This window comes from Fomitopsis serialis (genome assembly GCF_022376445.1).
Source record: "Fomitopsis serialis strain Sig1Antser10 chromosome Unknown B0H18scaffold_2, whole genome shotgun sequence".
Lineage (NCBI taxonomy): Eukaryota > Fungi > Basidiomycota > Agaricomycetes > Polyporales > Fomitopsidaceae > Fomitopsis > Fomitopsis serialis.
In genome coordinates this window covers 1,554,466-1,582,331 of record NW_025954962.1, presented here as the reverse complement: position 1 = coordinate 1,582,331, position 27,866 = coordinate 1,554,466, and the positions used below count along the sequence as shown (strand labels likewise).

The following is a 27,866-nucleotide window of genomic DNA, read 5'->3' as shown; positions in this document are numbered from 1 at the left end:
AATGCTTAGTCAGCGCGGGGCAGCGCCCGTGCCCCGCAACGAGGCAGCGAGTGCTCGCTCGAGCCGCAGCCACTGCTAAGGCCGGTATTGCGCTCGTCTGCATGGCAAAGTCATGAGCGCGACCCTCACCCCCAACTCCTCCCCCAAGGTCAGGCGCAAGGGCTCCTCCCGCCGCCCCCGCGCAGGCTCCTTCCTCCCCCCGTTCTCCCAGGACACCCACGACGCGGCCCTCTATGCGATCAGGACCTACCTCAAGGGGCGCACGTCCTACGACTCCTTCCCCGTCAGCTTCCGTCTCATCGTCCTCGACTCCAAGCTAGAGGTGAGGAAAGCCTTGTCGTGTCTCCTGTCCAACGGTATGTCTCCGTACCTTTGGCCAGGAATTTCTGTGCGCGAGCGTCCGCTGAATCGCGCCCTCTGCCGCAGGCGTGGTCTCTGCACCGCTATGGAACAGCGAGCAGTCCCGCTTCGCCGGCATGTTCACCGTCTCAGACATCATCCACCTCATTCAATACTACTACCAGTTCTCCTCCTACGACTCTGCAGAGCAGGACGTGGAAACCTTCCGTCTGGAGTCACTAAGAGGTGGGCTTCTTTTACGTCTGCTTCCTTTTGTGGAACACGTCCCTGAACTATTGCCCCAGACATTGAGAAAAAGCTTGGTGTAGCACCGCCCCCGCTACTCCGCGAAAAGCCTAGTTCCTCGTTGTATGACGCTGCAAGGCTCCTAATCCAGACCCATGCACGCCGCGTCCCACTGCTAGACCATGACTCGGAGACGGGACATGAAGTAATTGTGTCAATATTGACGCAGTACCGTCTCCTGAAGTTCATCTCGATCAACGTTTGTATCATTTTGCATCAGTTCAGCGGCCAGGCTGGTAACCTCAGTTCTTCAGTGTCCGGGTAACATCCAGCAACTACACCTCCCCCTACGGAAGCTGAATATCGGGACGTATGTCACCGACTCATCACCACCAGCTGAAGATGTTCCAGAGGATTACAACCGCTTCCATCCCATTGCTACTGCTACGATGTCAACACTCGTCTTTGATGTCGTGCACATGTTCTCCGAGCGCGGCATTTCTGCCGTGCCAATCATCGACGAGGATGGCATCGTCGTCAACCTTTACGAGACTGTTGATGTCATTGTGAGCGATCCTTCCATCCTCCTTATTGAATGTCTCATCCGACACTTCGCTATTAGGCCCTTGTCGCAACGGCCAATATCAGTCACTAGATCTGACAATAGCTGAAGCGTTGAACCTGCGGCAACCCGACTTCCCTGGCGTAGTCATTTGCACAGCAAGCGACTCGCTGGGTACCCTTATGCAGCTCATCAAGAAGCGGAGGGTTCATCGTCTGGTGGTCGTAGAGGGCGACGTACGTAGCATTGCGTCTGCTCAGGGGCTCATGATTGACTGTATCATCTGCACTACAGGAAGAGGAACGGCGAGGAGGCAAGAAGGGACGACTGCTCGGGATCATCACCCTGAGCGATGTGCTCCGATACATCATCGGCGAGCCCGCCATCGGAGAGACCCCCGAGTTTGGGTCAGGGCGTGTATCTGTCGCTGAGAGGCGGATGTCACAAGACTATGCTAGGCCCCTATCAGTCGCATCAGAAAACCCGCTGCCGGCAGACCCGCCGCAACCATCCCCCACAGAACCTGTCCCTCTGCGGCTGAGGGGACTGCGGTGCCAGTGTCAGTAGAGGAGCAGCCCTTGGCAGAGGCTGCGGCAGAGGCGTCCGATGCGCCCGAAGCGGCCCCGCCGGAGGCTGAAGCGTCGGCGGGGAGTTGATCATGAATTTGGAAGCATACTGTAGAGTGTATGATTGTGTAGCCTTATCTAACGTCTACTGCACCGGCGGAGTGTATGGACTAATATACCTGCGTGTATCGACATGGCCTGCTCGAAGCTTGGTCACCACTGAAACAAGTAGTACCGTACCTAGAATTTCTTCTGGATCGTTACGGCGGAATATACAGTGTACAATTACAGTGACACGGCCAGCAGCTGGCAGCTTCGACAGTCTGCAACAGAACCTTTCGAGCGGTCGTTGTCTCGACGAGAACGTTCCAGCGAGCCCGACGCGATCTTGATGATCGGCGGTATAGGCGTCTGAGGGCGCACGGGCGCTTCCGCATAACGCGAGCTCGGAGCGTGCACTCACAGGCCTCCACTCAGCCTCACTCACCCAGCTGCCCCGTCACGCCGTCCACGCTGCCCACGCCGTCCCCGTCCTGCTCTGTCTCGCCGCGATGACGGCCATCCAGGCCATCTACGTCCGCGGCTGGGAGGAGCGGCCAGAGCCCAAGGCCCACGTCGTGTACCGCATCGAGATCCAGGCGTCCGTCCGCTCCTGGCACATGTGGCGCCGCTACTCCGAGTTCGTCGATCTCCACACCGAGCTCACAAAGTCCACCGGCGCACCCCCGCCCGCAGACCTCCCGCCCAAGCACCCCTTCTCCCTCTTCCGCACCCAGAACCCCGCCAACCTCGAGGAGCGCCGCGCCGCCCTCGAGCACTACCTCCGTGCCATCCTCAGCGCGAAGGACGACCGCTGGCGCGAGGTCTTTGCCCTCCGTGACTTCCTCGGCGTGCCCGTTGGCAAGCACGGCGGTGTTGGCGGCGGCGACCCCGGTGCGCCCGCACAGTTCACATCCTCTTCGTGGCTCGACGAGCACACGGACCTCCAGGCGCGCGTGCGCGACGTCCGCGCGGACATCAACCGGCGCGATGCGCTCGCGGACCGCGGCGACGTCTCTGCCTCGCACCAGTCAAACGTGCAAGCCAAGAAGAAGCTCGCGGGCATTCTCACGCGCGTAGGGGCACTTGACGATGGGCTGCGCGCGCTGGGCATGAGCGGGATGAGCGAGGGCGAGCTGCAGCGGCGCTCGGACATGGTCGCGCGGTTGCGGGACGACTGCGAGAAGCTCGCCAAGATGGTCACCGTCGCGCGACTGACTTCGCGTGGTCTGGGCTCGTCGGCGGAGCGCAACCCAGCCGCATCCTCGGATCGTGCGGCTCTGCTGGACTCTGCCTCGTCGTCTGGCTTCAACAGACCGGTGCGAGTATTCGGTGCGGCTGCAAAGCCACAGGAGACCGAGCAGACACGGCCACTGGATGATCACGGCGTGCTCCAGCTTCAGCAGACACAAATGGACCAGCAAGACCAGCAACTCTCCTCGCTGACCACGATCCTGCAGCGGCAGCGACAGCTCGGCTTAGCGATCCATAGCGAAATCTCACAGCAGAATGAGATGCTCGACGACCTGACCAACGAGGTCGACCGGGTTGGAGGGAAGCTCACGTCTACGAAGAAGCAGATGAACAGGCTAGGATAATGCGGAGATATCTATTGGACGGTGCTTGCTGTAATATATGACATGTAGATTCCACTTTATTGGGTTCCCGCGCATGAATGGTCATAAGGATAGTATGTGCGTGCGTGCATTACATTACTGGACATTAGGATAGTGTCTATCTAGGCCCTACATAGGTCATGGGTCCTCTTCGCGTTTGGCGAGAAATTTGCCGATACCCTGGTGTGTGCATTTCAGTAGGCAACGAATTCTAGTCAACTTGGAGCCTACGCACCTCGAAGCAACCAATCATGATACCACATGCAGGTGCGATCTTGACTATCCGCGGAAGTATGCCAGCATATAGCGCAGCGATGCCCTCATTCCGAACGATGTCCACCATCAGAGGGAAGGTTGCAGTCTTCGCTGACTGCCCCTGCATCGACACCGCTTGCCTCCTCGTTTTCAGCACGTCAAACGGAGACGTCAGCAAGGCAGCCGTCGTCCCGCTGATAGCTCCGCTCGCAAACGCGACTTGCGGTCCTGCGAACCCTTCGCGTGCGAACGCTGCCTTGTACGTCTCGTAGCCCGCCCAGTACAAACCGCTGAATGGCACATCCCTCCAGAGCGTCGGCCCGAGTCCCCGGTAGAGATAATTGATACCGTGTACGCGTGTGAGGGCTTGCACGGACGTAAGGACAGAACGCAGGGTATGTGGGTTGTCGGGGGAGAGGGGTGTGGATTGGAGGTTGGTGCGGACGAGTTCAAGGGGAGACATGAAGGAGGAGACAAGTGTCCGGGCAAGCATACCAGAACAGAGGGGAACAGCGGGAGCGGGGAGTAATGGTGGGAGAATAACGTTGAGTAGGTGGTCATACGTGAGCATGTAAGCTGTTGATGACGGGACACCTATCACACTGTAGTGATTGTGAGCAGATGAATCCAGGTCTCGTAGGCAACATACTCACAGTGTCGTCCCAGCGCCCTTCCACAACCCATTGACGCCCTCCGCGCGGACGACGTGCCGAATGGCATCGAAGAAGCCGGTGACACGCTCTTGCCGGAGGATCCCATGATCCCATATGCAGACGACTTCGCCTTCGAGTGCTGGAGCTAGCGAGGACATCCGCCGTACGCAGGGCACTTGTTTTGTTGCGGGCTGGCAGCACATACCTGGTGGCGGCGCCGGGAAGAGCGGTGGTGGTTGCGCGCGCGGTTGTGTCTGCAGCCGCGTCTTCACCACATCAAACGGGGTCACTGGGAAGAGCCCGTCAGCCGAGCAGGCGAGTAGCGGTACCCAGAGCACTTACTCGTGAGGGCAGTAAGCGTCGCGCCGGTCGCTGCAGCGACCAGTTTTGCGTCAAACGGCTCCATGGCGAGCCTCGAGTGTGCTTCGGCAGTCGACCAAAGACCGGATTGACCGTCGAGGGGCGAAGACGCAGCTGCTTGGAGGGAAAGGGTACGAGGAGCGGGTCGTCCTATTTAATGGCTGGTTGGAGGAGCCGTGCCGGTCGGTCAGCGTCACACCTACGTCCGACTTTCCATCTCCGCTTATCAGATACCACTTTAGGCATCGGCTCAATCTAATCTAATCTTTGACCCACACGCAATCGCCGTAGGCCCTGCTCAACAGCTAAGTACTTGTGAATAGCGCATGCGAATCCCAAAGCATAGATACACATTTATTAGACAGCTGCCGCCCCATAGTAGAGATTGTACTGTAATAATATTGCGAAGGCACAGCCCGTGAGATGAGAGGATGGATGTGACGGATATCTAGAGTAGCAAAGGACACAAAACACGGGATGATGCTGGAATACAGTGAAGGAGTGTGTAGATGCGAGGAGCCGAGGATAACGCAGTAGCAAACACAGTGGCACGAAAACATATAATGAACGGACGACCGAAGAGGGGCATGCCATGCATAGAGGACTATTCAGTCGGGTGAGCAGCGAAATCGAATACAGAAGACAGTTATGCTTTTGATGCGGGTATATGCAGGTTGATCGCTGGCGAGGAGACCTTGTGAGCAGCGCACCTCACCAATAAGCTCGTAGACATTACCTCTAAACCACGTCAAAGCGTCCGAAGTCGAAGGCGCCTCAAAATACAGTATGGCCTTGTTGTCCACTAGGCGCAGGGCTGTATCAAATACTTAGTCAAAAGCGCCTATTTCATGCGAGCCGAGGGGACGCACCAGTGCCATGTACAATGCTTGCGGGTTGCGGCAACGTCTGCATGCGTAATACCGCCCATAGATCCACCCAAGAGTTGGGATCCTGCCCGTCGGTCGGATCTCGGCACAAGACCAACAGATCGTTGCAAAGGATGCCAACCAGTGACCGCGGAGTCAACTCCGGGGACAAACATTCGACCTGCACGTCTGTCGAGTCTCCATGAGAATCTATGATTTCAAAGGAGACGGTGGCTTTCCGGACAACCCGGGTGAGCTGCAGGCGACCGTCCATGATGAGACGTCTAACCGGCAGGTGAGCCCAACTAGCCTTATAGAGAACAAACACGACGCACCGGTGCGGCTGCACAAGAGGGCTGGGGAATCTCCCCCGAATCCGAGCCTGCCACTGCACGAGCTTTCGTCGTGACTCCGACTCTCGCTTGCCCTCGTTCATATCCGTGGCTAGAGACGATATAGCCTCGTATGCACGCTCCAAAGGATTATCCAAGTAATCGTACATGGGCGGGCTGCTCTTGACAAGATCATCCAGCTGCATCCGCCGTCAGCTAACACGAGACATGCGGAAGGACAATGTACTCACAAGCAAACGATACCGAGGGATGCGCTGGACCGGAAGGAGTAGATAGCCCTCCAAGTTTAGTTGTGAGTGGCGAGGATTCATACGGCAGCGCTTCAGGTATGCCTTAATCCGCTTCCTTTGTCCGGAGGACAGGGATGCACCCGCAGCCTGCCCATTGTCACCGACAACCCCGGGTGCTGCAGCAGTCATCGTGGTCAATCCAAGGGCAACTAGTTGGGCACTGCTCGAAGACGGCGACAATGTCTTCTCTGAGGAGCCCCCGGGTCTATCCGACGTCCACGTCCTGATCCTCTGTACGGAGTTGTCGAAGTTGCTGCACGAGACAATCAGCTACGTGAACAGGTCTGCAAAAGCACCACCCACTTTATGTAAGTCGAGTACATCTTCATGAACGCTGCGTGTGATACGAAGACCTGAGCAACCTTCGTAGCGACATCCAAGGAGAGGTAGCCATCAGCATCCTGAAGGACCAAGTCCTCGGACGGGATGAGCAGAGGAGCCGCCACACGCTCCAGCGCAGGCAAGAAGCTATCCTTGTGGAAGGCATACAGGGCTTCCAAACCACCGAAGACGATCTTGCGCTCCTGAGCAGGTACGACAGTCTCCTGCTTCTGACTGACGCCACTCAGGACATTCACCGGGGTGGCTGCAGGCCCGATATAGATATCTACGAGCTCTTGCAGACCCTTGACGTATGTTCGCTCCGTCCTAAATGATCCTGGTCAGTAAGCGTGCCAGCATCATGTGCCAGGATAACTAACTCTACGATCTCCCGAATGATTCTCGAGCGCTTCGCTCTGTCGTCCTTGTACTTTCGCTCTTCTCCAGAGCCACTGCTATCCGTGGTCGCCACACTGTTCGTCTGCGTCGTGTAACCACTACGAAGACCAATACGGGAATCGACGGAACGCAAGCCAGCGGACGAGTCGGGCCTAGACGAAGGCAAAGATGGCGTCGACATCATCGAGGGGATGGAGCCCTCCGATGTCACTCTACCGTTCTCTACCATAGTCGGTCTCCTAGAGCGAACCCCAGGAGGGTCCGGGGGGATCGGAGGCAGAGGTCCTTGCGCCAGACTCAAGTCGTGCATATCTCTGAGGTAAGCCATGACCGACCGCAGCGCACGCATGCGCGCCTCCCGTTGCCGCTCCTCCTCCCGATGCTGCACCTGCTCCATCGTATCCTTCGGTACGGGTGGTGGACTTTGCACAGATCGAGATCCGTCCTCGAATTCGTCCTCAACACCGTCAGCGACAGTCACGCCGCCGACGAAGCCAGATGCAGCCGGGATCGGAATGGGCGACATGTCGATGGGCAGGAAGCTCCGACGCTTCGTAGCCCGAGGGGTAGGCGTTGCTGCCAGGAGGCTGGAAGAAGAGGTGGAGTTCGGGATCGAGGATGGTATCCTCAGCGCATCGATCTGAGGCTTCTGAGGCGGGGGTGGCGGCAGATCATCATCAGGCTCTTCCTGAGCAATAGTGGGCAGCGACTCCCCCGGGGGTATAGGCGGGAGCGCATGGTTGTTGTGATTGAGCAGAGCGCCGGTGGTCGAGATTCGCACATTAATCTGCGGAATCGACCCAGGGTTCGTGGAAGCAGCTCTGCTCAGTGTAGGACGCATGGTAGGCGTCCCTTGCCGACTCTGGGAAGGAGGCAGCCGAGGCGATTCCGGCCGCATCTTCCCCATCGACATCTTTTTCAGGAATCCCCAACGTCGAGATTTCTCCTCCTTGGGCGGTGGCGAAGGCAGCTCAGCAAAGGCCCGGCTATCTGGCTCGGGCTGGGGTGCGTCAGGATGCTTGCTGGGCAGGGTTGCTCGCCTGGGCATGGGCGGCAGCGCAGGCACCTCATCTTCTTCAGGTGTGTTATCCCAAAAGCTATTATCCACCGTCATCCTCGCCCGCACGGAGTTTGGCGAAGTCGAGCCCGACGCTACACCCAGACTGGCAAACCGCTTAGGGACCACCTGGGAGTCACGCGGCATGGACGCGGCGTTCAGTAAGTTGGAGCTGGAAGCGGATGTCACGTATTCCGAGAGAGCAGCACGTTGCGGGGACGACGCCGCCGACTTGGATGCGGGATCGGCGACGGCGGAACGATTCCTACGTAGCTCACCGGCACTCTTCATCTTTCGCACCTCCCCAGCACCCTCCGCCTCCTGGCGCCCCTTCGATGACGGCGGTCGCGACGATCCACCGGATGCCATCCCCGAACGGCTCACAGCGCGGTTCTTCTCGTAGTACGAACGATTGGGGGTCGTGCGAGTGCGGGAGAGAGTTGGTGAGGGCATGTCTGTGGCGCCCGGTACTGGCGCAGTGACCGAGCGTGCCAGATGGGGCGCACGTGCGGCGGTAATGGTGTCTTCGTCTTCCTGACCAGCCAAAAGTTGATTGTCACCATCATGCCAGTGCATGTCCAACGTTTCGTCTGGCTCAGTCCCGTGTTCATGCTGCTGGCCGACTTTAGCGAGAACATGGGCGTGGCAGGCGGATAAAGCGGTGTCATCGGCTGCTTCGCCAACAATGGCTCCATGAGTGCTTTCCATGGCCCCTGGAAGGGATTATCGTCGACGAGAAGCGTCTCGAGTGATGGCAGCAGACATAGCCAGCTTGGAAGAGCATGGAGCTTGTTTCTCCGGAAGCTAAGCGTATGAAGCTTGTCAAGAGCACTCAATGATTCCGGCAAAGTGTTGATGCCTGTCGACTCGACAATGAGGACCCGAAGAGACGTGAGCCTGGAGAGGAACTCGGGCAGAGCGCGGATAGGGTTAGAAGCAATGTTCAGCTCTTCCAGGTTGTAGCAACCCGCGAGCGCCGGCGGCAAGGCAACGAGGAAGTTGGCAGAGATATCGAGAGCGAGCAGCGTGTTAGCAATGGGAGGGAGGCTGTTGTTGAGGAAAGACGGTACGCTGTTTGGCGTACTAGATGAGCCGATCAGCAAGTGAGTCGTACCTGAGGATCATCGTAAAGCACGTCAGGTTGGACCACCACTGCTATACAAGCGTGTAGACATACCTGGCTTGACTTGTAGCTTCACGATCGGCGTATCATCTCCTCGTACTATGATACCACGACCCTCCTCAGCAACGACCATAGCACTGGTGGGTAGTTCCTCTTCGGCTTCGTCCTCCTCGTCTAACAAAGGATCATCGTCGGTGGTTTCATCCTCGCTACCCAGACCGGCCTCATCCCGCTCATCCACCGCCTGCCAACCCATGTCAAAACTAGGCGTGGCGCGTAGCGTACGAAAGCCGGAATCTGAGGGAAGGTCACTCCTGTTGTTGCCAACCGAAGAGGAGCGCGATCTGATGCTGTTCGCGTACAAGTCCGACCAGCGACTCCCCTCAAACGGCGGTCTGCCCGGCATCGAGGAGGAGGTCCCAGCGTCGCGCGCCAGAAGTTGGTCCACGACGTCCGAGGTAATGCCCGAGACGCTCAGCTCACCCTCACTACCGACAACATGGACGTGTCCGAAGTCGCCGGAACGCGCTGAGCTCGTATACGCGGAAGAACGCGTAGATGCCGAAGAGGAGTCTGCGGATGAGAGCGCTGGAGTCGACGTGCCGTGTTGCCAACGCGGCGGGCGGAAGGGATAAGGATCGGGGAACTGCGAAGGGTCTGGGAGTGACGTGGGCAGGGAAGGCGAACGGGCGGACTGCGAGAAAGTCGGGTCTGAAGTCATTGCGTCGTCTTCGGATGCCGAGCGGTCGAGGACTTTTTGGTACGGGGAGTGAGAGGGCAAGGGCGGCGGCTGCGTGACGGACGGCGACTCTACTATGTAGGCACTGGAAGGGGACACACCAGTCGCAGGGAGGCCTTCTTCGTTCGACCACTCGTGCTTGGGAATCGCGAGGACGTTCAGAAGAGCGGGGATGCGTGCGTCGTCGGACATTGCTGTCTTGACAGGCGGAAATGGGGAAGGCAGTTCGTGTGCGTCAAACGAGTCCCGATCTGAGCGCGAGAGGAGGGAGGTATCAGCGTCAGCATAAACGACAGAGGAACGTGGGGGCAGGAGGACGGGGAATGAGCGTGCAGAATGCGCAGGACACAGCGAGGAGGGCGGAGAGATCAGCCAGGAGGATCAGCATATGAGAGAGTACGCGCGCTGCCATAGACAGCATCAACGGAGACAAATAAACACAGTGCCACCCGCTCGCGGCGCTGGCAGCAGCGCGGCGCATGCACTCGCCTTGTCCGTCGACGGCGAGGACAAGACTCTCACCTGTGAAGGTCTCCATCGCTGCTCCCCTCTGTCCGTCGTCCCCCAAAAGCCGAGCACTGGGCTGTCGCTCCGGTCGAGTGCACTCTGATCGCCGCGTAGTGACATGAAACCTCCAGCTTGTCCGCGTCAGGCTGCCAGGCACGTTGTCGCACGAGATGGACGTCGTATGGCAGTACAGAAATGGGTCCAGTAGCAGTGAGACCGTCTACACGGCGAGCGTCGAGCAGGACGTCTCGGAAATATTCCTTGCCTCAGGTTGCTGCGCGCTTGCCTGCCGAGCATCAACTCGCCGGGCTCACGTGGAGTCAAGACGTAACTAAATTGAAATGCGACGTGGTTTTACATTTTGGCGTTTCTCTCGATCACTCTCCTTTTGGGCCTCTTTCTGTACGCCCGCAGACTTTCTGTACACCTTTGTGAGTCTCGCCATCAACTGCTTGAGGTCCTCAGACCTGCTTCAGACCTCAGTTCATAGCGAAACAGCTCCGCGTCAACTGATGGCATGGCGTTGATATGATCGAAACGGTTTTCATTAGGCCGCGAGCGATGCAGTCTCGGTCTAGCATGCTGCGCGAAACTGCCGTGTGCGGGCTCATGGTGCGTCCTGTCACCAGATATGCTTAGGGGTATCGACCGTCCACCAGAATTTTTCCGGCAGCCTCAGCTGAAGTTCGTCATCGACTGTCACTTAGGCCAAGTACGATTCGTGCGTCCGTGCGCCACCGCCACCAGGTGTAACATCCACGTTTGGCCGTCGGGCTTGCACGAGGCACCGTAGCAATGCTAGGCTCGATGCGCTTCTGGGGCCCATGGCGACATCTTGATCAGTAGCAAAACATTGACTTGTACTTATGTTCGCTGCAAGTAAGATACTTAAGCAATTGTGACAATCCGGACAACTGGTCAGTCCGAACTCGGAGCGTCGACGGTCCCACGTTTATGGTGCCCGTTCATTTTGGCAGCGCCCAGTCTGCTCCACTCACAAGGGGCCCTCGAGACCCTCGATCAATTTTTCTCACTGCGTCAGTGTCTCCCGCGCCCTCGAAGTCTCGGGCGGTTCCATAATTAAGGCCGTTGTCTGACGGTCTCTCAGGAGGATAGCGCCTTGCCTCATCTCGTCACAATCTAGGCATCTGTGATTATACCGAAATGCGTGAAGTGTGGTCTAATGCAAATACTGAAACTGCTTCCGGAGCGTAACTCAGAGTGGCACTGAAGTGAAGGGCTTCGCGAAGTCGCGAGGCACGGTACCGAAGACCCGTCAGCCTGTGTAATGAGCCTTGACACCTTGTAGCCATCTATCCAGGACGCCAGGTGAATGTGATGGCCGGTCGGGGATACGTACGCATTACATGTACTGCGCATTTCGAACAGCATGACCCCACCAACCAACAGTGACATTGACACTGACAGATCCGGCAACGCGCGCAGCGTGAGGAAATGCACTGCCATTCCAGCAAAATGAATTATATGAGATAGGTACAACCATACAGTCTATGGACATTTTACAACCGACGACTTCGCATAATAAGTTATCGGCATCGGCATTGTCGCGACACCGCGAGGCCCAGCAGCACAACACAGCATCGTTACAAATCGTTACATCTGCGGGTGGTTAGAGCGTCAGCCCAAACCGCGTCGTAACTCCCATGGACAAAACGAGCACGTACCAGCCACGACCAGAAGCGCTCCACCCAGTTCCTAGGTGCGGGCTCGTCGTACCTGTCATTGCAACGTCAGCACGCGACGTGAGCGTGAGTGGAAGGGAAGGACGCACGTATCCGCCTCGATCTCCTTCAGGCCCGAGACGAAGTCCATGTCGGCCGCAGGCACAATCGGAGTTCGGTACCACAGCTTAGCGCCGAAGTAGAGGATGGGAAAGAGCACGAAGGGAAGGTAGTTCGTGACAAATGTCGCGGTGTCCCACGAGCCCTTCAGGAACACAGCAAATCCGCTGAACTGTAAGTCGAGCGCCGTATCAGTGTCTGGTACCACAGGGCCAGTCGGAGGATACGCACAAAGCAGACGACCAAGCACGAGCAAAGACCGTACCAGGCTGCGAAAGGCTGGAGGCGCGACGCGTACGGAAGGTCGGCGCGGTTGAATCCCTGCAGCTTGAAACCCTTGTAGAAACGAATGTAGGTGACGCAGATACCGAACCAGGTCATCAAGCCCGCAATAGCTGCGCAAAAGCTCCCGCGTCAACAACGGTGTCACGTTAATTTGCTCTCGACTTACAAGTCACTGTTTAAACAGGAATGATCAGTACCATGTGCGTCCGATAAGCTTCGTAAGACATACTGTTTGAGAACCAGGTAAAGACAGTTCCTGAGCCACTGTTGATGCCCATGTACGCGAGTGTCGCGAAGAGCGCGCACGTAATCAGGGACACGTAGGGTAGGCCGTTCTTAGTGGTCTTAGTGAAGACCTTGGGTGCGTTGCCGACCATCGCAAGTCCGTCTGTCGAAGAACCATGTTAACTCCAAGTAATGCAGGTTCCCGGAGGTACGTACACAAAGCACGCGAGCTGGTGTACAAGTCACTCGAAGCGGCGGAGCAGGCGGAGGTGAGAAGCGCAGCGTTGATCACAGACGGGAGGCCCTTGATACCAGCGGTCTTAATGGCGATGACGAAGGGCGACCCCGCGGCCGTTGACGAGAGGTTGAGGTTGGCGTTGTTCGACGGCACGAGCAGGCCAATGATGATGACACCGCCAATGTAGAAGAGAAGGATACGGATGTAAACTCGGCGGATCGCCTTGGGGAGGTTGCGACGTGGGTTCTTGGCCTCGCCAGCAGCAATCTGTGGGTGTCAATTAGTTTGCCATCCAAGTGATGGTTATCAATATTACTTACAGCAACGATCTCGGTGCCGATGAAGGAGAAGGCAGCCTGGGTCATGACCGCCCACCAAGCAAGGAAGCGTCCCGTGTTACCCTCAATGCCGTTGAACTGCACGAAGGGACCGGGGTTCTTCCAGTACCGGAAACCGATGCGGTCATGGTTCGGCCCACCTCCAAGGTCGAGGACGATCCCGAGGATGATGAGACCGACGATGGTGACGACCTTGATCGACGCGAAGATGAACTCCGCCTCGCCGTAGACGCCAGCACCGAACATGTTGATGACGATGACGACGACGAGGAATATGGAGATCCATGCCGCCTGGTTGATCGTCTCGTTCCAGTAGCCGATAAGCACAGCAGCCGCACTGAGCTCAGCCGGGAGAATGATCGTCCAGTTGTACCCTGAAGCGGCCGTTTATGAGCGTTTCCAAGGACGTCGGACGGAAGACTCACAGTAATTCCAACCCATGGTAAACGAGAAGGCCGGATCGACGAACCGCTCGGCCAGCCTGATGTGACCACCGGGCAGAGGAAGGTATGCCACCATTTCACCGAGAGAGATCTGCTCGAAAGCTACTGAGCACTGCACATAGGCGAGACGACAGAGAGGCCCACCATGACGCTGTAGCATATTGTGCCGACGACCACATAACCAAGCAGGAGACCGATTGGGCCGCCTTGGCTGAGCGACTTAGCGGTGCCCAAGAAGAGACCAGTACCGATGACACCGCCAATACTGTGGTGGTGTGGGTCAATGAAGGGCTGCGCCTGGGGAGGAGACGGCGTACCTGATCATGGCGATGTGACGGTTTTTGAGCTGACGCTTCAGCCTAGCCTCTGGGGGGATGGAGGCATCGACATGCGACTCGGAGTCGAAGACGTCCGTGCGGACATTTTCGCTCTTGTGCGGGGCGAGCTTCTCGTCGTACTCGCCGTCGGACATGGTGTCGGGAGGATGGGGAGGATGGAGGAGGAGGGCGGCGAGATAGCCTTATGTATGAGGGCCCACGCGGGTGGAACACCAAACACCGATCAAGTGGGTACCGAAATCTCATCACGCGCATTTGATCGACGCGCCCCGCCGGCGGGCAGTGCTCCCCTCTCCGCTAGCCGCAGGCTCTCAGCAAGGCCTCAGGCGTTCAGTAGCGACCACCGGCAACGCTGAGCCCGGTCTTACGCCCTGACCACGCAGCGAGGCACGACGCCTATCTCGCATAAACAGGTCGTGCTACTCCACTGCACCGCAGCGCAAGTACTTATCGAGGAGAGGTGGCTCGCCAAGCCTTGCGCCTTGCCCCAAATGGGCGAGAGATCGCACCGCATGGAGGATCCCGCCAGACCTCAGTCGCTCCCGCCTGCCGCCGATCGATCGCACCCTCGCTTATTCTCGCCGCCTCCAGCCAGCGGCAGGAACCTGAGCAGCGCGGGGGAACAGCGGGGCAGCTGCCCATCAACCTCAGCAGCGGAGGAGATAAAATTGCACTACATGTATGTATATGCAATTGGACTCACCCAATCATTTGGAGCAAATTTTGAGGTCACACCAAGGTCACACGAGCGACTGATACGAGACTTGTGTCCAAGAGAGAACCTAGCGCTTGAGCACCAGCAGAGAACAATCAATTACACAGCGCAAAGGAAATAACTGGACTAGAGCAAGTACACACAGCACGAGCTACAGAGCTTTCAATAGCAACAGACAGACTTCTACTGTAACTTACACTACGTCAATGCAAGCACAGCATTGGTTCAGATCGAGATCAGACAAGAGAGGCACAATCAAACACACCAAGGCACGACATACGATAGTGGCAACGAACCCTAATTCGAGCCGGTGAACCACCCGACGAGAGAACTCCAATAGCTCTTGGGCAAAATATAGGCGCTTGGGCGGCGCTCAGGAGAGTCCAGGACCATTTGGTCATTGGACTCCTCCTTCACGATACGCTGAGAGGAGGAGCGGGAGGAGTCGGCGAAGAATCCGTGCGCCGCCTCTTCACCCTGGGCTGGTCGGACGGCGAGTGCGGAAGCCGAGGTATGCTGAAGGTCGCGCCACTGCCGTACACCGGGACGTCCGAGGGACCTTGTCTCGTCACTGGCCCAACAGCCCTCGAACGCGACGGGCCGGGCGTAGACCGCCTCTGTCCAGGCGTCGAGCTGCGAGAGGAGTCGGCGCTGTGCACATAGTGCCTATGCGATGACGATGTGGCGTGCGACGGGCCATGCCCGGGACGTCTGCGCGAATATGCTGGCGGACGCGACGGCACAGCAACTGTCTGAGTCCTCTGCGACGAAGTATCGGGTACATCGGGTTCCTCCTCGCGGCGGCGACGACGGGGATTCGGCGGTGGGGGAGGGACTCGGCATCCTAGCGCAGCCATCCCAGCCGCCCTGACAAACCATGCGCCCATCTCGCCTTGGTGACCCTGGACATTGGCATTTCCATGATGAGCTTGTTGCTGAGACGCAGCGCCTTGCCTCGACACCGTAGGGGCGGCTCTGGGTTCCTCGACCGGTGGCCAGTACGGCGCCGAATCGTCCGCAGTGCATACGGCATGTCTTCATTGTCTTCAGAGGCCTCGTCCGTAGAGGCGGACGCAGAGGCAGATGTCCCGGCCACAGGCGCGGGGGTCAATGCCTCATTGGCAGCCGCGAGAAGGTTGGTGGAGGCGGCGTGCTTTCCTTGTTGCCCTTGTCCTGCTTCGCGACCAGCCTCCTGTGCTCGGAGGTGAGCTGCCGCATGTGGAACCGCGGCAAGGCCTCATACACGAAAGAGCCCAAGATCGCCCTCGGCTCGTTCTCGCTTATAGGCAGCTTCGGCGGCCCAAGCTTGGGGGACAAGCACGGCTCCCGCTCGCCCGTCCAGAACTCCCGCGTGTCAGGGAGCTTGCGACTCGCCGAGGCCTTGCAGGCTTAAGAATCGACTGCCGTCCGGGCTGCTTCCTCTTCACCCTTCCGAGCGACGCGAGCCGCCAGCCCAATTGCGACGGCTCTACGAGTGAGCAGTCCGCTTTGACGTCCACGTAATCCTTCGTTTTGATATGCCGTACGTCGCAGATTTCCTCGCCTTCCGTCTTCGCGCGTTTCCGCACGTGAGGGTAGTCGTCATAGTCCTCCCGACCAATGATGCATTCGCGCCGACGCTTCAGAGTACCGATGGAGATGGACGTCCAGTGTGGTCGGTCTGTGGGGGGGCGCTTGAAGGAGGGAGGCAAACAGTACTTGTCGTCGGTGGAGTAAAGCGGCCCGAAGCCCATGTTCTCGGCCAATTCACGGTTCTGCTCGCGGATATAGCGGACGCGTTCGATCGACATCCTGTTCTCCGTGGGAGCATGGCGGACGTAATAGCCCCCAACACCATTGTGGGGCCTGGCTACGAAGTCAATGGCCTTCACTTCCTTCGGAGGACGGCTGGGAGTCGACGACGCGCGAGGCAGCTCCCCACTCGAGATGCCTTCCGACTTGGCCCTCGTCTTTTTGCGGTATGGGTTCTCTAGCAATGGCGCTCGGGTTGCGCCCACTGTACAGTAGTCACGTACGATGGGTGCCTTTGGCGGGCTCGACGGCGAAGACGAAGCAGGAAGATCGTAGCCGTAGTCGCCCACACCGACCCCGCGCCCATTCCACGTCTTACCAATGACCTGAGATGGGAAGGGCCAATCCGTCGCAGAGGCAGCCTCTGCCTCAGTCTCGCGGATCAACCGTGCGAGTTCCTCCTGCGTGTCAGGTCGTGTGAGCGTCGGTCCGCCAACTTCGGAGGACTCTGTTGGAGATCGTCTGCGCCGCCGCACGTAAGAACCACCAATGAGGATGGTTTCCAACCCGTCGTCCTCCGGAGGCGAGCGTCCAGATCGACTAGGCCCGGGGCGTTTCCCGCTATCGACCCACGATTGGTCATAATCGGCTTGAAACTTCACAACTATGCTTTCGAAGTGTCGCAAGGCCGCGGTCACCTCTTCCTGCGTCTTTCCGGGAACGACGAAACGTCGCGGAGCGCGGTTGACGTCGTCTACCCAATGATCGTACCAGAATGCGTCTGGAATGGGAGGGTGGGTCTGGTCGTTGCCGGTGTAGCCCTCGTCGGGGTCGACTTGTGCATGCAAAAGACCCCTGATTACCAACTTGCGCAGCCTCGCCCTGTCATTGTTACGGCGCTCGATGTCACGAGCTCTCTGGCGTTTTTCTTCCTCGTACCGGCGCGCGTCGCCGAAGTCCAGCTTGAACCTCACTTGGCGCATCTCGAGCTCCAGGTCGGCTTCGTTCGCAGCGTGGATACCAACAATGGAGATGGGTCGGAGTGAACGGCTCGACTGGAAATCGACGATCTTCACACGACCGTCGCCGCAAATGAGCATGTTGCGTAGCTGCGGGTTGCCATGCAGTATCCCGTGCGCGTGTAGTCTAGTGTACGCATCGATGACGTGCAATTTGAGGACGAAGGGCATGTCAGGAGAGGCTTCCATCCAGAACGTTGGATGTGGCGCCACCATATTCAGACTAGCACCGAGCGCGCTCCGGGTCACGTTAACGAGAGCAGGGACAACAGCGCCCTGGAGTGGACGAAGGTGCAGTGATGATTTGAAGAGGGCGAGCTAGAGGTAAGAGTGAGTAAAGGTTTTGTACCATACGGGTTGACGAACCTCTTGGTAGAACCCACTCAGTTGATTTGAGTCCTTGATGGACCAGCTATGACAGATCGTCAGGAACTCGCCCACACCGACGAGGATGATATGCTTACCTGTGCGATAGCACGTTCAATGGTCTGCCAGCTATAGCACAACTGCGGAGAGTGGCGGAATATGTCCCCGACCCTGCAAGGCCACATGAGTACACGAGGGGAGACAAAGGGCCTGGAAGCGCACCACCGAGAACCAATAGTGTCTTCACGTTGACCATGTTGTGATCAGCCGCGAAAGCCCATTCGCCGAAAGGCGTGTAGAGTGGTGTGGCGAGTACATCGGTAGAAGCTTCGCCATCCCGTGGCTTCTTCTTGCCTTTGACACGCCGGCGAGTGATCCTCGCATTCTCCTCATCAGAGGAATCGTCGTCATCGGGTGCGGAGGAGGTCTGTTTGCGCTCCCACTTCACCATGTCAGAGGAGCGGATGAGTCCGGGGACTCGGGCAGGGACGAGGAGCTGATGTTTGGGGAGCGGTGGCGCACCCTCGAGGGAGTCTGGGGTATGAGCCGCGGTCAAGACGCGGTAGAAGATTGTAAGTTCGGGAGAGTTGAGATCGACGGTAGGTCGCGTCCACATGTGGTGGATATGTTGCGCGTCGACAGCCATGGTGGCGTTCAGACGCGTTAAGGTTGCCAGAGAGTTGTCCGCGACGCGTTATTACGTGCCAACTAAAGTGCAGAGGTAGTTGCGGACGGTGGCAGGGGAGGGATGATGGTGGTAGAAGCGAAGGGAGAGCGAAGAGAGGAGACCATGCTTTATCCAACATCGCCTTGTACTTTGGCCTCGCTTTGATACAACAAGGACGCGTTGCTCGATCGGGAACAAAGCAAGGGCACAAGTTTCCCACGTGCCCTGTGTGGCTTCGGCGCTTATGCCCCCGAACGCTTGGGCGCCTAGGACCTCCGAGCCGAGTTCGGATCGATCGACATTGTAAGTACTTACCGGGGCTACATACTGTGGAGCCGTTTAAAGTCGATGGTATGCACTATGTGAGTCGTAACTGCGTGAGCACGGATGTCGGAGTCGTATTCCTGCTATTTGAAGCCTACTTATGGCAATTTCTGTAGGATTCACAGGACAAGGTGGAAATAACTATGGTTCCGTTCTCATATGTGGACTCGGATAGGAGACCGGCGTCGGACAGTCGCCGCTGTACTAGTAGTAAGTATCAAGTCATGATGCGTGAACAGTCGCAGATCAGAGCCAGTATTCGTTGTTCAACATTCGACTCCACCCGCACTGACACGCCACATGTTTGAGCTTTGATTTTGCACGAAATCAACCAAGTTCCTCCCGTTCATTCTCCCAGACCTACACAACAATCAGTCAGTTGGTGCTTTCCACAGGTAATATCACAGATGTTTGAGTATCTGGATCCTACCTCAAAGAACCGTCGTCTGTCAACGACTCTCACACCACGACAGCTAGTCAGGTCCAACTTGTGCAGCCGTGGGCATGCGTCAACGACAGGGTACAAGCCACCACCTGCGCAAACAGTGTTTAGAGCAATGTCCAGGACGCTGAATAACAGTTTGCCTACTGGTGAACCTCGTCCCGCTTATCCCCAAGTTTTCCAGGTCTGTGCAAGCCGAGATGAACGGAGCAGCGGCATCATCGACCAGTGTGTTGTTCAGGAGCAGCACTTGTATCATGGGGGGTGGGTCGCCCGCGGTCTCCGAAACCAGTCCTTCCAGATCGGCGGACCGAAGTGCCGGTACATTCGACAAGTTCAGCACCTGTTCATGTTTCAGCAGTTGATTGACGACATTGTTGCGAGCACTTCACACTCACTTTGCATTTTCTACCTACACGACGGACGAAGTCGCCCACTACGCTTTCTCGACGTCCGTGACTACCAGTCATCCCAATCTTCGTGCTGCCAACCAAATTGATCCGTTCGAGACGAGATGTTTGCAGCATATCCGTAAGGCCACGGAGTATATCGTCGTTGATACTCATCGCAAACAAATTTGGGGAAGCCGTATGGGAGCCTTGGCTTCCTCCGAGAGCTGCGACGTTGAGCGTCACGATGTGAGGCAGCCGGGAGATCGTATCAAGCAGAGCCTTGCCCAGCACTGGGGTGGAGGCGAGCGACAGCTTCTCCACGGGCTTCCCGCGGAGCAGGTGCCACGGAAAGCGGATCTGCGTGAATGACAGATCCACACGTCGTAGATTTGGGCAGGCCTTCATGAATGGAACTAGAGCATTGTCACTTAAAGATGTCTGGCGTAACTTTAGGGTACGCAATTTGGGCAGCTGGAAGTCTTCGTCTTTGCTGAATGCGGCGGTTAACTTCGCAAATGCAGCATCAGTCTGCGACATAAGATGTGACATATGCATTTGTTGTTCACACAGAAAACAGCAAGACGAACCCAGCTGGATATACCCGCGACTTTCAAGACTTCCAAGTCACGGCAAGCTAGTAGGATGGGGGCTACGAAAGCAGGGGTGACGGATGTGTGGCTCAGATTCAGTACCGCTAGACTGGGGCATGTTTGCACCACGGTGTTACACGTCTTCTCACCGACTTTGGAACAGCCTCTGAATCTAATTAATTACTTGCAATTGTATCTGGATATCAACTCACCTCAAGACGAGGACGCGTAGACTGGGGAGTTTCGAGATGATAGATGCAAACACAGTATCGCCATCCTTGTCAAAATCCGTGAGATGTAGCTCCTGAAGCTGGGAGTTGATTGTGGAGTCGCGTATAGCCACGAAGGTGCGTCTGTTGACTCCGGGAAGGCCTCTGTCAAGAGCAACGACCGGAGGGCGTATGAAGTACTGGTGTCATATATAACGACGTCAGTGACTGAGGCTTGGATACATCTAATCGGACTCACAGACTCTATCAGCTCGTCGCTGATAAACTGAGGGCATGTCGTCTTGAGCGTGGAGAAGAGCCTCTGAGCGAGCGGGTCCGGGAGGACCTGCAACAAGGAACGGACATTCTCCCACACTGGATGATTCTCTGACAGAATCCTCAAGTTGTCAGCAAACACACGAATGCACACGGCGGTTAATGAGGGGACCGAAAGCAAGATAGTTCGCGTTGATAGTGCCGTTGCAGTGGGTGCGCTCGCTTGCACCTGTGCAGGGGAGATTCTGTCCTCCTCGGTGGGCTGACCAATACCGATGCGACGACGTTTGGTAGGTCGACTCGGAGACCCCCGTTTGCTAGTGCTCATCCTCGCCTATTCCGCGTGTAATAGATGGCGCCACGGCCCAGAGTGATCACTGTCAGTGCTCTTGAGAGCACGTCGACCGTGGTTGGATGGTGGTTCAGGTGGAGGAGCCGATTGGGTTCCGATCACACCATCAGTGTACGAGATCTTACTGCAGATCGAGATCGCGGGGGAGATCGTCACTGCAGCGCTAACGTTGATCGGGAGTGCACGCACAGAAGGCTGTCTGTACAGAACCTTGCAGTGCCCGTTAGCACCAGATACGCCAGCACTGCACAGTGATGAAACTTTCCATAATAATCATTACTGGGCCATATCACGAGAAGGGTGTACAGTCCTGATGAATTAAAAATCTGCCGGTGTCCACGTCGGGCACAAGTCTGCTGCCCTCTGGAATCGACGTCGATATCGGACATATAGATGAATAGACAGTCCCGAATATCCAGCATGTAAACAGTCCTGCTTTTCCAGTGAGTATCACGAGATTCACATATTAGAAGTACATACCTGTGCGCGTATCTGTTACCTGCTCTTAAGCCCCCATAGCCAAAAAGCGCCAAACACGACACCTAGTGGTGCGATGGTCACTCTCCACACAATGCGCTCGGGCAGACTGGGTGCATGAATCGAAGCCATATTATCCCCACCGCAGACGGCGGTGAGGACGGCAGCGGGCACGCGGATGCATATCTGAAGCAAATTGAATGGTGCCGGGAAAACGTATGGCGTAGAGTATCGGATAACCGTGCGGATGAAGAACCGGCGGGCCTCCAAACCAATTGGTTTCGAACATCGATCCCAGGAGCTACAGGAGGTCTGCGATGCGAAGGATGGATAGACCAGTACAAGCATGACCAGAGAGCACACCATGAGAAGAAACAGAACGGCGAAGAGCGAGAGGAAGGCTACTCTTGATTCGATGGGAGCCGGGGCGAATGTTGTTCGCATTGCATTCGGGAACAAGTCGGCTAGTGATGTCGACAGGAGGAACAAGGAGAGCAACAGTGCGGGAAGGAAGAAGGTGACCACGGGGATGAATATGCGGGCGATGCCGTGCAGGATTAAAACAGAACGAGGTAGGACTACCTCCGCGGGAAAAAGATGTAGGGGACTTGTTGACATGGGGAGGTGCAAGTCGATGATCATCCACGAGAACGCAAAGAGCAAGACCCCATAGGCGACATCGTCCGGGTAAGGCACCTGCGGCAAATGCGAGGTGAAAGCGCCCAGCACTAGGATGTATGGTACAACGGAGTATACAGGTGGCTTGAAGAGCTTTGCAACTGGGTAGAGCATCAACGCACGCTCGCGACTGTCTGGAGACGCCAGGGCGGTCGGGTCTATGGAGCGGGACGGAGGAAAAACAAGAAAATGCGCGAGTGTCGCCAGGTATGCCATAAGCAGGATAAGGTCTATCGCATGCAATACTCTGCCCTATCCGTCAAACAGGTGATTGGCAACCAGCACATGAGCTACGGACCTTGGAGTGCAAAGTGCGTCAAATCGATGCACCAAGCGTGTCGGGAATGGTCGCTCGTTCTCATTCCGGACCCAACCTCGCCTCCAAGTCCTCCTAATGCTGAGGAGAACGACAGGATGCGTCAGAAATTCCTCCAGGACAGGGTGTCCAGATAGGAAGTCCACCACTGAGAGCAATCGTATAAGGAGCCTGTAACCGGTTTGTCTGGTGTCTGTGCTCGCACCTCTCTTTGACTCACGCCCCTGCTTTTCATAAGGGAATGACATCCATAGCACTGCTTCAACTTCCAATTCTGAGTGACATTGTGCGAGAAAGGCACTCCAGAGACCGAGGAGCCGCTGATCGAGGAGGTGCAAGTCTTGCACTTGCCGCTGCCCCGTCTGCCATTGCTCTAGCACGTCTCCACGAGGTGGCTCCCGAACTGCGCACTGTACCGAGCATACAGAAGGACAATGAGTGAGAATGCGGTCTCATCCGCGCGCGATTTCAGTTGGATAGGACAGAGGTCCGCGTCGCGCAGGACACGATCCCCTTGGCCAGGACTCGGAGGATTACCGGTTCGACCAGAGGTAAGGGTGAGCTGTCGTTGGCGTGCTGAGACGGAGTTCTGGTAGTGAGGAGGGCGGTGGTCTCTGTAGGCTGCACATCGTGCGCGCCGTTCTCGACGTCGTTCATTGCAAGGAGTTGGCTGTGAATGCGCAGCGGATGCATCCGCGTTCACGCGCACGTGGGGCGCGTCTTCCGGGCGCCTAGTGCGCATCATGAACGGGCGCGATGTGCGACGGACAGCATCGCCCGCCATCCAGCGTTTGTAACTCTGCACTCGCACCCACCCACCACCATGTCAGGTGTATCTCAGCCCCTCCTTCAGACCATTGAGCCAGATGAATTGGAGCAGCCTCCCGCTGCTAACGCTCCGACAACCTCGCGACCACCTGCTGGTGCGCGCGCACCCAGCCAACAGATGGCGACCAATCCGGGGGATGCAGAGTCGGGTGGGTTGCACCAAATGAACACCATGCAGGTGGTCCATTGACGGTTGCGTTTCACGCATGACAGGCATAGCAGGTATCTTCCGCCAAGTATGCGTCATACTCCTTTGAAGGTGACTGTGCTCATGATTTGGTAGTCAGCTCACCCCGTCGCCCTCTTCGTCCTCTACCTCTTCCGAATAGCAGCCATAGCAGTATATCTTCTGTGCGGCTTCTTTACAAAAGAGTTTGTTGTCTCGGTGTGTGCGCTTTCGTCCTTGTACGGATCGGCACGTCCTCACACGCTCACAGACGGTGCTTGTCGTGGTCCTCCTTGCCATGGATTTCTGGAACTGCAGAGTACGCGACACACACATGGAGGGTAGGCATGGCACGCTGACCCTTGTGACGCAGAACGTTGCAGGGCGTATCTTGGTAGGCCTTCGATACTGGAACCAAGTCGACGAAGACGGGGAGAGCTATTGGGTATTCGAGAGTCGCGACGTGCGTACACGCATCATATATCAATGGCGTGCGCTCACAGTCATGCGAACTCTGTAGCCGTCTCGCCCCGCAAACCCCATAGACTCTAGGTGAGTCTTCATTTCGTATTCTCACTGCGAACACTGGCTGACGACGATGTTGCAGGATGTTTTGGGTAGGTGTTGCGCAGTTGCGCCCCCTGCAGTCCGCTCAATCGTACGCTATACCAGATCGCTCTATATGCTTTCCCTCTACTGTGGTTGGCACTACTGATCGTATCATTCCTAAAGTTCAATCTCTCGTACGTGTTTGCGATCTGAAGCCATTGCATTGTATTCATCTCGGTCCACAGATTCATCCCCATCGTCCTCCTCGCGTTGATCTTCAACGTGAGCAATGCAATCGGCTTTACATATGCGTACGTTGCAACGTTCGGACACCGTGCATACAGCTGCTGATTACTCCATCAATGCAGCGACCGTGATGCCAAAGAAAGGTGGGCCAAAGCCTCTGCCTGGAGCATGGGTATGGGTGGCATCAGCGGTCAGCTTCTCGGCGGCATGGTGAAGAACAGTGTCGGACGCATATTCAAGTAGCATTCAATGTACTTACTCGAACCCTTACTCCGTACCATCATCCCCAGTCACTGCGAGCTATAATCTCTATTTTGCATTTCTTGCTCGCTTCCCGCTCTGCGGAGCGGCTAAGTGCGTGTCTACTAACAACAGGGCGGGGCCGAAGACGAAGGCGATGCAGAGATGCGAGCGAGGGAGAGCGTAAGCGTCACGGGGCGTGTGCGGCTACTGGTACAAACACGACGATGCGTAAAGTCCGGTCTGACGAAGTTAAGTAGTGGGGATGGAAGGATAAAATAATGCAGGTGGATGCCCGAGGTCCAGAATCCATGTGCAGCTATAATACAGAACGACGTGAATGACGAATGGTCCGAGTTGCAGAAGTGCAGAAGGAGATGCGGCGTGCAGGACGGATCAGGCGACGGTCCGGGTGAGTGAAAACGAACGGGAAGCGTGAGCGACATGCCATGGCGACGAGCTGGACCTGTGCGAGGCCGAGCTTACTTGCCCAGGCCGCCGAACCAGCCTCGTGCGTCAACACGGGAAGAAGCGATCGTGGGTGTCGACGGCGGTGGAACGCCGATGAAAGACCGACGACGGCCGTCAGCCTTGAACGACGAGACACGGGGCGTTGCCAAAGGGGGGAAAGGATACGAGGTATTTGACGTGAGTGTCATGGTGGAGGGGGTACGCGTCGTGAGAGTGGGAGAGGGGGGGAATACGAAGAGTGTCTGGGAAGGTGTTGACACTGCGGAGGTGAGTTTTGGCTTGGGAGGGTTATGTACCTTGATACGCAGGTTCGCCGGGGGGAGGGTAGGTTTCCGTGCGTCGGCGCGAGCGCGACGAGGGTTGGGAGGGGGTGGGGACGGGGGCGAGTTGACAGGGATGATAGGTGACGACGGAACAGGTGGCAGGATGGCCAGGTTCGGAGGCCGGCGCATCCGGCTCTTCGACAGCGGCCGAGGCGTCAGATCGAAGCTCGGTCTGATAGCGGTCGCTGGAGGAGGTGGAAGCGTGAAACTTGACTTGTGGTAAGGGGCCGAGGGGGGCATCCGCACGGTGGGCACCTGACGCGCAGTGAGGAACCCTGACGACGGCTGCTCACCGGAATCCTTCCGCGATCGCGAGCCTTCGTCCTCCGTGGGCTCCGCGCTGGAACAGCCTGTGCCTTCACTGCTCTCGTCAAACCCACCACCCACGCCTAACAGCTCTTCTTCCTCATCCTCCTCCACGAGGTTTTCACTCAGCAGACTGCTGCCTGTCATGACGCTGGCAATAGAGCCTGCACGCTTTCGCGACACGTATCTGGGTCTTCTTGGGCATGATCCAGACGAACTCATGGAAGACATGGACGACTTGCGTGCCATCAACCGGTCTTCCATGGCCTGATCCAGCGCTCTTGCTTCGCGCATAACCTCGACGCTTTCCCTATCATCGTCGGCGTGGGATTCGTCCATTAGCAAGCGCTGACGACTCCACTCTGCCTCGGAAGGAGACTGGTCAAACGACGCCGGAGAATTCGTGCCACTCTTGACCGTGCGTTCATAGTCTAATAGCTGATAAATAAGGCTGGGTTCGCAGCATATAACGTGAGTATATGTCACACGAAATGCGAAGACAAGACACATACGACATATTAGGTCCGATAGTACTGCTTTTCTCCTTTACAAAGTCATAGGCGCCTTGCATGCCTTTCAGTGCCCAGACCTCGCAGGGCACGTTTGGGGATCGTTGCGCGGCTGCGCGCATGACCAAGGCAATGACCAAGGTTGCAGAACGCGAAACACCACATTGACAGCTACAATGAACGTGAGACAATCGATCGGTGGAATGGGCTTGTAGGTTACATACTGAATCAACACGCCGTCTCCACGTTCGAGAGCTCGATCGACAAACGTGAATGCGGCTGGGAAACCGGTATGTACAAGATCCGCCTGACCATGCGACCAGGGCAACTTGAGATAGTGCATCGCTGGTCTGCCACTCGGTACATGAGCGGGGTAGTATGTCGACTCGGAATCGCCGCTGCCCGAATTCAGGTCGGGCGTCGACATGAACGCGCGATGAGGCTTCACCGAATCGAAGATGGTGTTGACCTCTTTCGCGACATTTAGAATCGACTTGATACCGCGCTCCAAATGACCTCTCCAATCGCGAACGTTATCCTCAGAGCCAAGCCAGATGCCCGGCAAGATCTGCACTGGGCCATCGTGATACGACGCGGGATCGAGACTCTGGTCCTCCTCTCCTTTTCTCCGTAGGGAGGTAGCCGGGACGGCCGGGGGGAGGGAAACGATCGAGAGTCGTCTCTTGGGTTCCAGGCCTTGGCTGTCTGTGGAGAGGAGGGAGTTGGTCGAGGACTGGGCGGAGGGGAGGGTGAGGGACAGCTTCTTCATGTTCCGGGACGTCCGTGGCTTGCTGGGGTTAGGAAAGGTAAACGAGTCAGAGTCAGAAGTTGCAGAGGAAAGTCCAGAGGCAGAGGCAGAGCTCTCGCTCTGTACGAGCGCTATGTCGGAGGTAAGAGCTGGGGTGTCAATGCGAAGGGAAGTCGGGGGGCCTCTCTTCCGCTGCGTGGCGGAGGGAAGGGACCGCAGGGAGGATGGCGGACGAGGGGTCGCTGAGTCCATGCTTTTGAGTTGGCTCGACACGCCGGCGTGTGCGGTAGCGCTGCAAGGTGAAGGAGAAGATCACACGGAAAGGTGTGAGGAGGGCAATGACGCCGGGCGAAGAAAACAAAGATAAAGAGAAGAAAAAGGGAAGATCCCCAGCAGAGCGTTAGACGGACGGGGAGGAAAAATGGAGAAGAGTCGTGGAGGGCGGCATTCAGGCGAGGCGAGGCATAAGTAGGAGTTGAACTGTGAGAGTCGGCCCCGTATTTGTGCGCCCCACGTGGCGCCTATGGTATCCAAACACCCCCCCGTCGCAGCGCCTGCGTAGCGCCCAGCCACCCGCTTTGGGCTCGCGCGCATTGTCGCGCCGTGCACTGCTTGTCGCCACGCCAGCCTCCTCCGCGGCCCATACGCTCCGCCCGTCCCCTGCCCGTCCATGTTCCCGATCTCGCCTGCAAACGCGCATCTCCCGCACAGCCGCCTGAGCCTCAACTGCGCTTGCTTGCACGGTGCGCCCACATGGCAACCGTGTCCGAGCGTCTCGACATGTCGATCTCAAACACATCTGCCTGACGCCTCGATCCGGCGCACCGGTGAAAAGTGTTCAATTGAGCGCATCGGGAGCGCATACGGCGCATTTCAACAACCATCCACATCTACACTCTTGCTACGGTGTCCCGCAGTCTCCCCCGGGGTGGCCCGTTGCCTGTAGCCCCTTCTGCAGCCACTCGC

General features: G+C 57.2%; 11 protein-coding genes across 11 annotated transcripts; 3 read left to right on the top strand and 8 right to left on the bottom strand.

Moving 5' to 3' along the window:
• The first annotated feature begins 65 nt into the window (after nt 1-65).
• B0H18DRAFT_971530 (uncharacterized protein) lies at nt 66-1,464 on the top strand. Its single transcript, XM_048043805.1, has 5 exons — nt 66-356; nt 427-585; nt 645-844; nt 900-1,209; nt 1,387-1,464. The coding sequence occupies exons 1-5, from the start codon at nt 113-115 to the stop codon at nt 1,389-1,391; spliced, it is 918 nt and encodes a 305-aa protein (XP_047900723.1). The 5' UTR covers nt 66-112; the 3' UTR covers nt 1,392-1,464.
• An 800-nt stretch (nt 1,465-2,264) lies between these two features.
• On the top strand, nt 2,265-3,350 carry B0H18DRAFT_1081749 (Phox homologous domain-containing protein; the record flags this gene model as incomplete). The annotated part of the gene is made up of 1 exon (XM_048031437.1): nt 2,265-3,350. One exon carries the CDS (start codon nt 2,265-2,267, stop codon nt 3,348-3,350), a length of 1,086 nt encoding a protein of 361 aa, XP_047900722.1.
• A 229-nt stretch (nt 3,351-3,579) lies between these two features.
• B0H18DRAFT_867210 (mitochondrial carrier) lies at nt 3,580-4,682 on the bottom strand (the record flags this gene model as incomplete). The annotated part of the gene is made up of 3 exons (XM_048039844.1): nt 3,580-4,225; nt 4,277-4,565; nt 4,619-4,682. The coding sequence occupies 3 exons, from the start codon at nt 4,680-4,682 to the stop codon at nt 3,580-3,582; spliced, it is 999 nt and encodes a 332-aa protein (XP_047900721.1).
• A 244-nt stretch (nt 4,683-4,926) lies between these two features.
• B0H18DRAFT_971519 (uncharacterized protein) lies at nt 4,927-10,170 on the bottom strand. Its single transcript, XM_048043804.1, has 9 exons — nt 9,100-10,170; nt 8,483-9,036; nt 6,847-8,456; nt 6,449-6,793; nt 6,086-6,398; nt 5,838-6,034; nt 5,506-5,786; nt 5,373-5,450; nt 4,927-5,317 (listed from the first exon to the last, which is right to left on the bottom strand). Exons 1-9 carry the CDS (start codon nt 9,974-9,976, stop codon nt 5,283-5,285), a joined length of 4,290 nt encoding a protein of 1,429 aa, XP_047900720.1. The 5' UTR covers nt 9,977-10,170; the 3' UTR covers nt 4,927-5,282.
• Nucleotides 10,171-11,736: 1,566 nt separating this feature from the next.
• B0H18DRAFT_971509 (amino acid permease/ SLC12A domain-containing protein) lies at nt 11,737-13,701 on the bottom strand (the record flags this gene model as incomplete). The annotated part of the gene is made up of 9 exons (XM_048043803.1): nt 11,737-11,911; nt 11,977-12,028; nt 12,084-12,265; nt 12,325-12,488; nt 12,545-12,550; nt 12,608-12,766; nt 12,820-13,108; nt 13,162-13,553; nt 13,605-13,701. The coding sequence occupies 9 exons, from the start codon at nt 13,696-13,698 to the stop codon at nt 11,906-11,908; spliced, it is 1,344 nt and encodes a 447-aa protein (XP_047900719.1). The 3' UTR covers nt 11,737-11,905.
• Nucleotides 13,702-13,703: 2 nt separating this feature from the next.
• B0H18DRAFT_971503 (uncharacterized protein) lies at nt 13,704-14,245 on the bottom strand. The gene is made up of 2 exons (XM_048043802.1): nt 13,940-14,245; nt 13,704-13,887 (listed from the first exon to the last, which is right to left on the bottom strand). Exons 1-2 carry the CDS (start codon nt 14,092-14,094, stop codon nt 13,725-13,727), a joined length of 318 nt encoding a protein of 105 aa, XP_047900718.1. The 5' UTR covers nt 14,095-14,245; the 3' UTR covers nt 13,704-13,724.
• Nucleotides 14,246-15,782: 1,537 nt separating this feature from the next.
• On the bottom strand, nt 15,783-18,437 carry B0H18DRAFT_950418 (uncharacterized protein; the record flags this gene model as incomplete). Its single annotated transcript, XM_048041951.1, has 4 exons — nt 15,783-16,055; nt 16,103-17,743; nt 17,792-17,889; nt 18,014-18,437. The coding sequence occupies 4 exons, from the start codon at nt 18,435-18,437 to the stop codon at nt 15,783-15,785; spliced, it is 2,436 nt and encodes an 811-aa protein (XP_047900717.1).
• Nucleotides 18,438-18,834: 397 nt separating this feature from the next.
• On the bottom strand, nt 18,835-21,123 carry B0H18DRAFT_203465 (uncharacterized protein). Its single transcript, XM_048037103.1, has 7 exons — nt 20,675-21,123; nt 20,419-20,615; nt 20,204-20,372; nt 19,623-20,144; nt 19,372-19,567; nt 19,213-19,316; nt 18,835-19,142 (listed from the first exon to the last, which is right to left on the bottom strand). The coding sequence occupies exons 1-7, from the start codon at nt 21,017-21,019 to the stop codon at nt 19,110-19,112; spliced, it is 1,566 nt and encodes a 521-aa protein (XP_047900716.1). The 5' UTR covers nt 21,020-21,123; the 3' UTR covers nt 18,835-19,109.
• A 65-nt stretch (nt 21,124-21,188) lies between these two features.
• Nucleotides 21,189-23,177, bottom strand: B0H18DRAFT_971495 (uncharacterized protein). Its single transcript, XM_048043801.1, has 6 exons — nt 23,098-23,177; nt 22,926-23,038; nt 22,720-22,896; nt 22,497-22,662; nt 21,524-22,445; nt 21,189-21,475 (listed from the first exon to the last, which is right to left on the bottom strand). Exons 1-5 carry the CDS (start codon nt 23,169-23,171, stop codon nt 21,539-21,541), a joined length of 1,437 nt encoding a protein of 478 aa, XP_047900715.1. The 5' UTR covers nt 23,172-23,177; the 3' UTR covers nt 21,189-21,475; nt 21,524-21,538.
• Nucleotides 23,178-23,268: 91 nt separating this feature from the next.
• Nucleotides 23,269-24,606, top strand: B0H18DRAFT_971489 (DUF846-domain-containing protein). Its single transcript, XM_048043800.1, has 10 exons — nt 23,269-23,491; nt 23,556-23,578; nt 23,626-23,727; nt 23,780-23,827; nt 23,882-23,971; nt 24,029-24,060; nt 24,116-24,125; nt 24,181-24,251; nt 24,303-24,368; nt 24,426-24,606. The coding sequence occupies exons 1-10, from the start codon at nt 23,338-23,340 to the stop codon at nt 24,544-24,546; spliced, it is 717 nt and encodes a 238-aa protein (XP_047900714.1). The 5' UTR covers nt 23,269-23,337; the 3' UTR covers nt 24,547-24,606.
• B0H18DRAFT_971486 (uncharacterized protein) lies at nt 24,607-27,363 on the bottom strand. Its single transcript, XM_048043799.1, has 3 exons — nt 26,377-27,363; nt 26,156-26,323; nt 24,607-26,094 (listed from the first exon to the last, which is right to left on the bottom strand). Exons 1-3 carry the CDS (start codon nt 27,150-27,152, stop codon nt 25,026-25,028), a joined length of 2,013 nt encoding a protein of 670 aa, XP_047900713.1. The 5' UTR covers nt 27,153-27,363; the 3' UTR covers nt 24,607-25,025.
• Nucleotides 27,364-27,866: the final 503 nt, after the last annotated feature.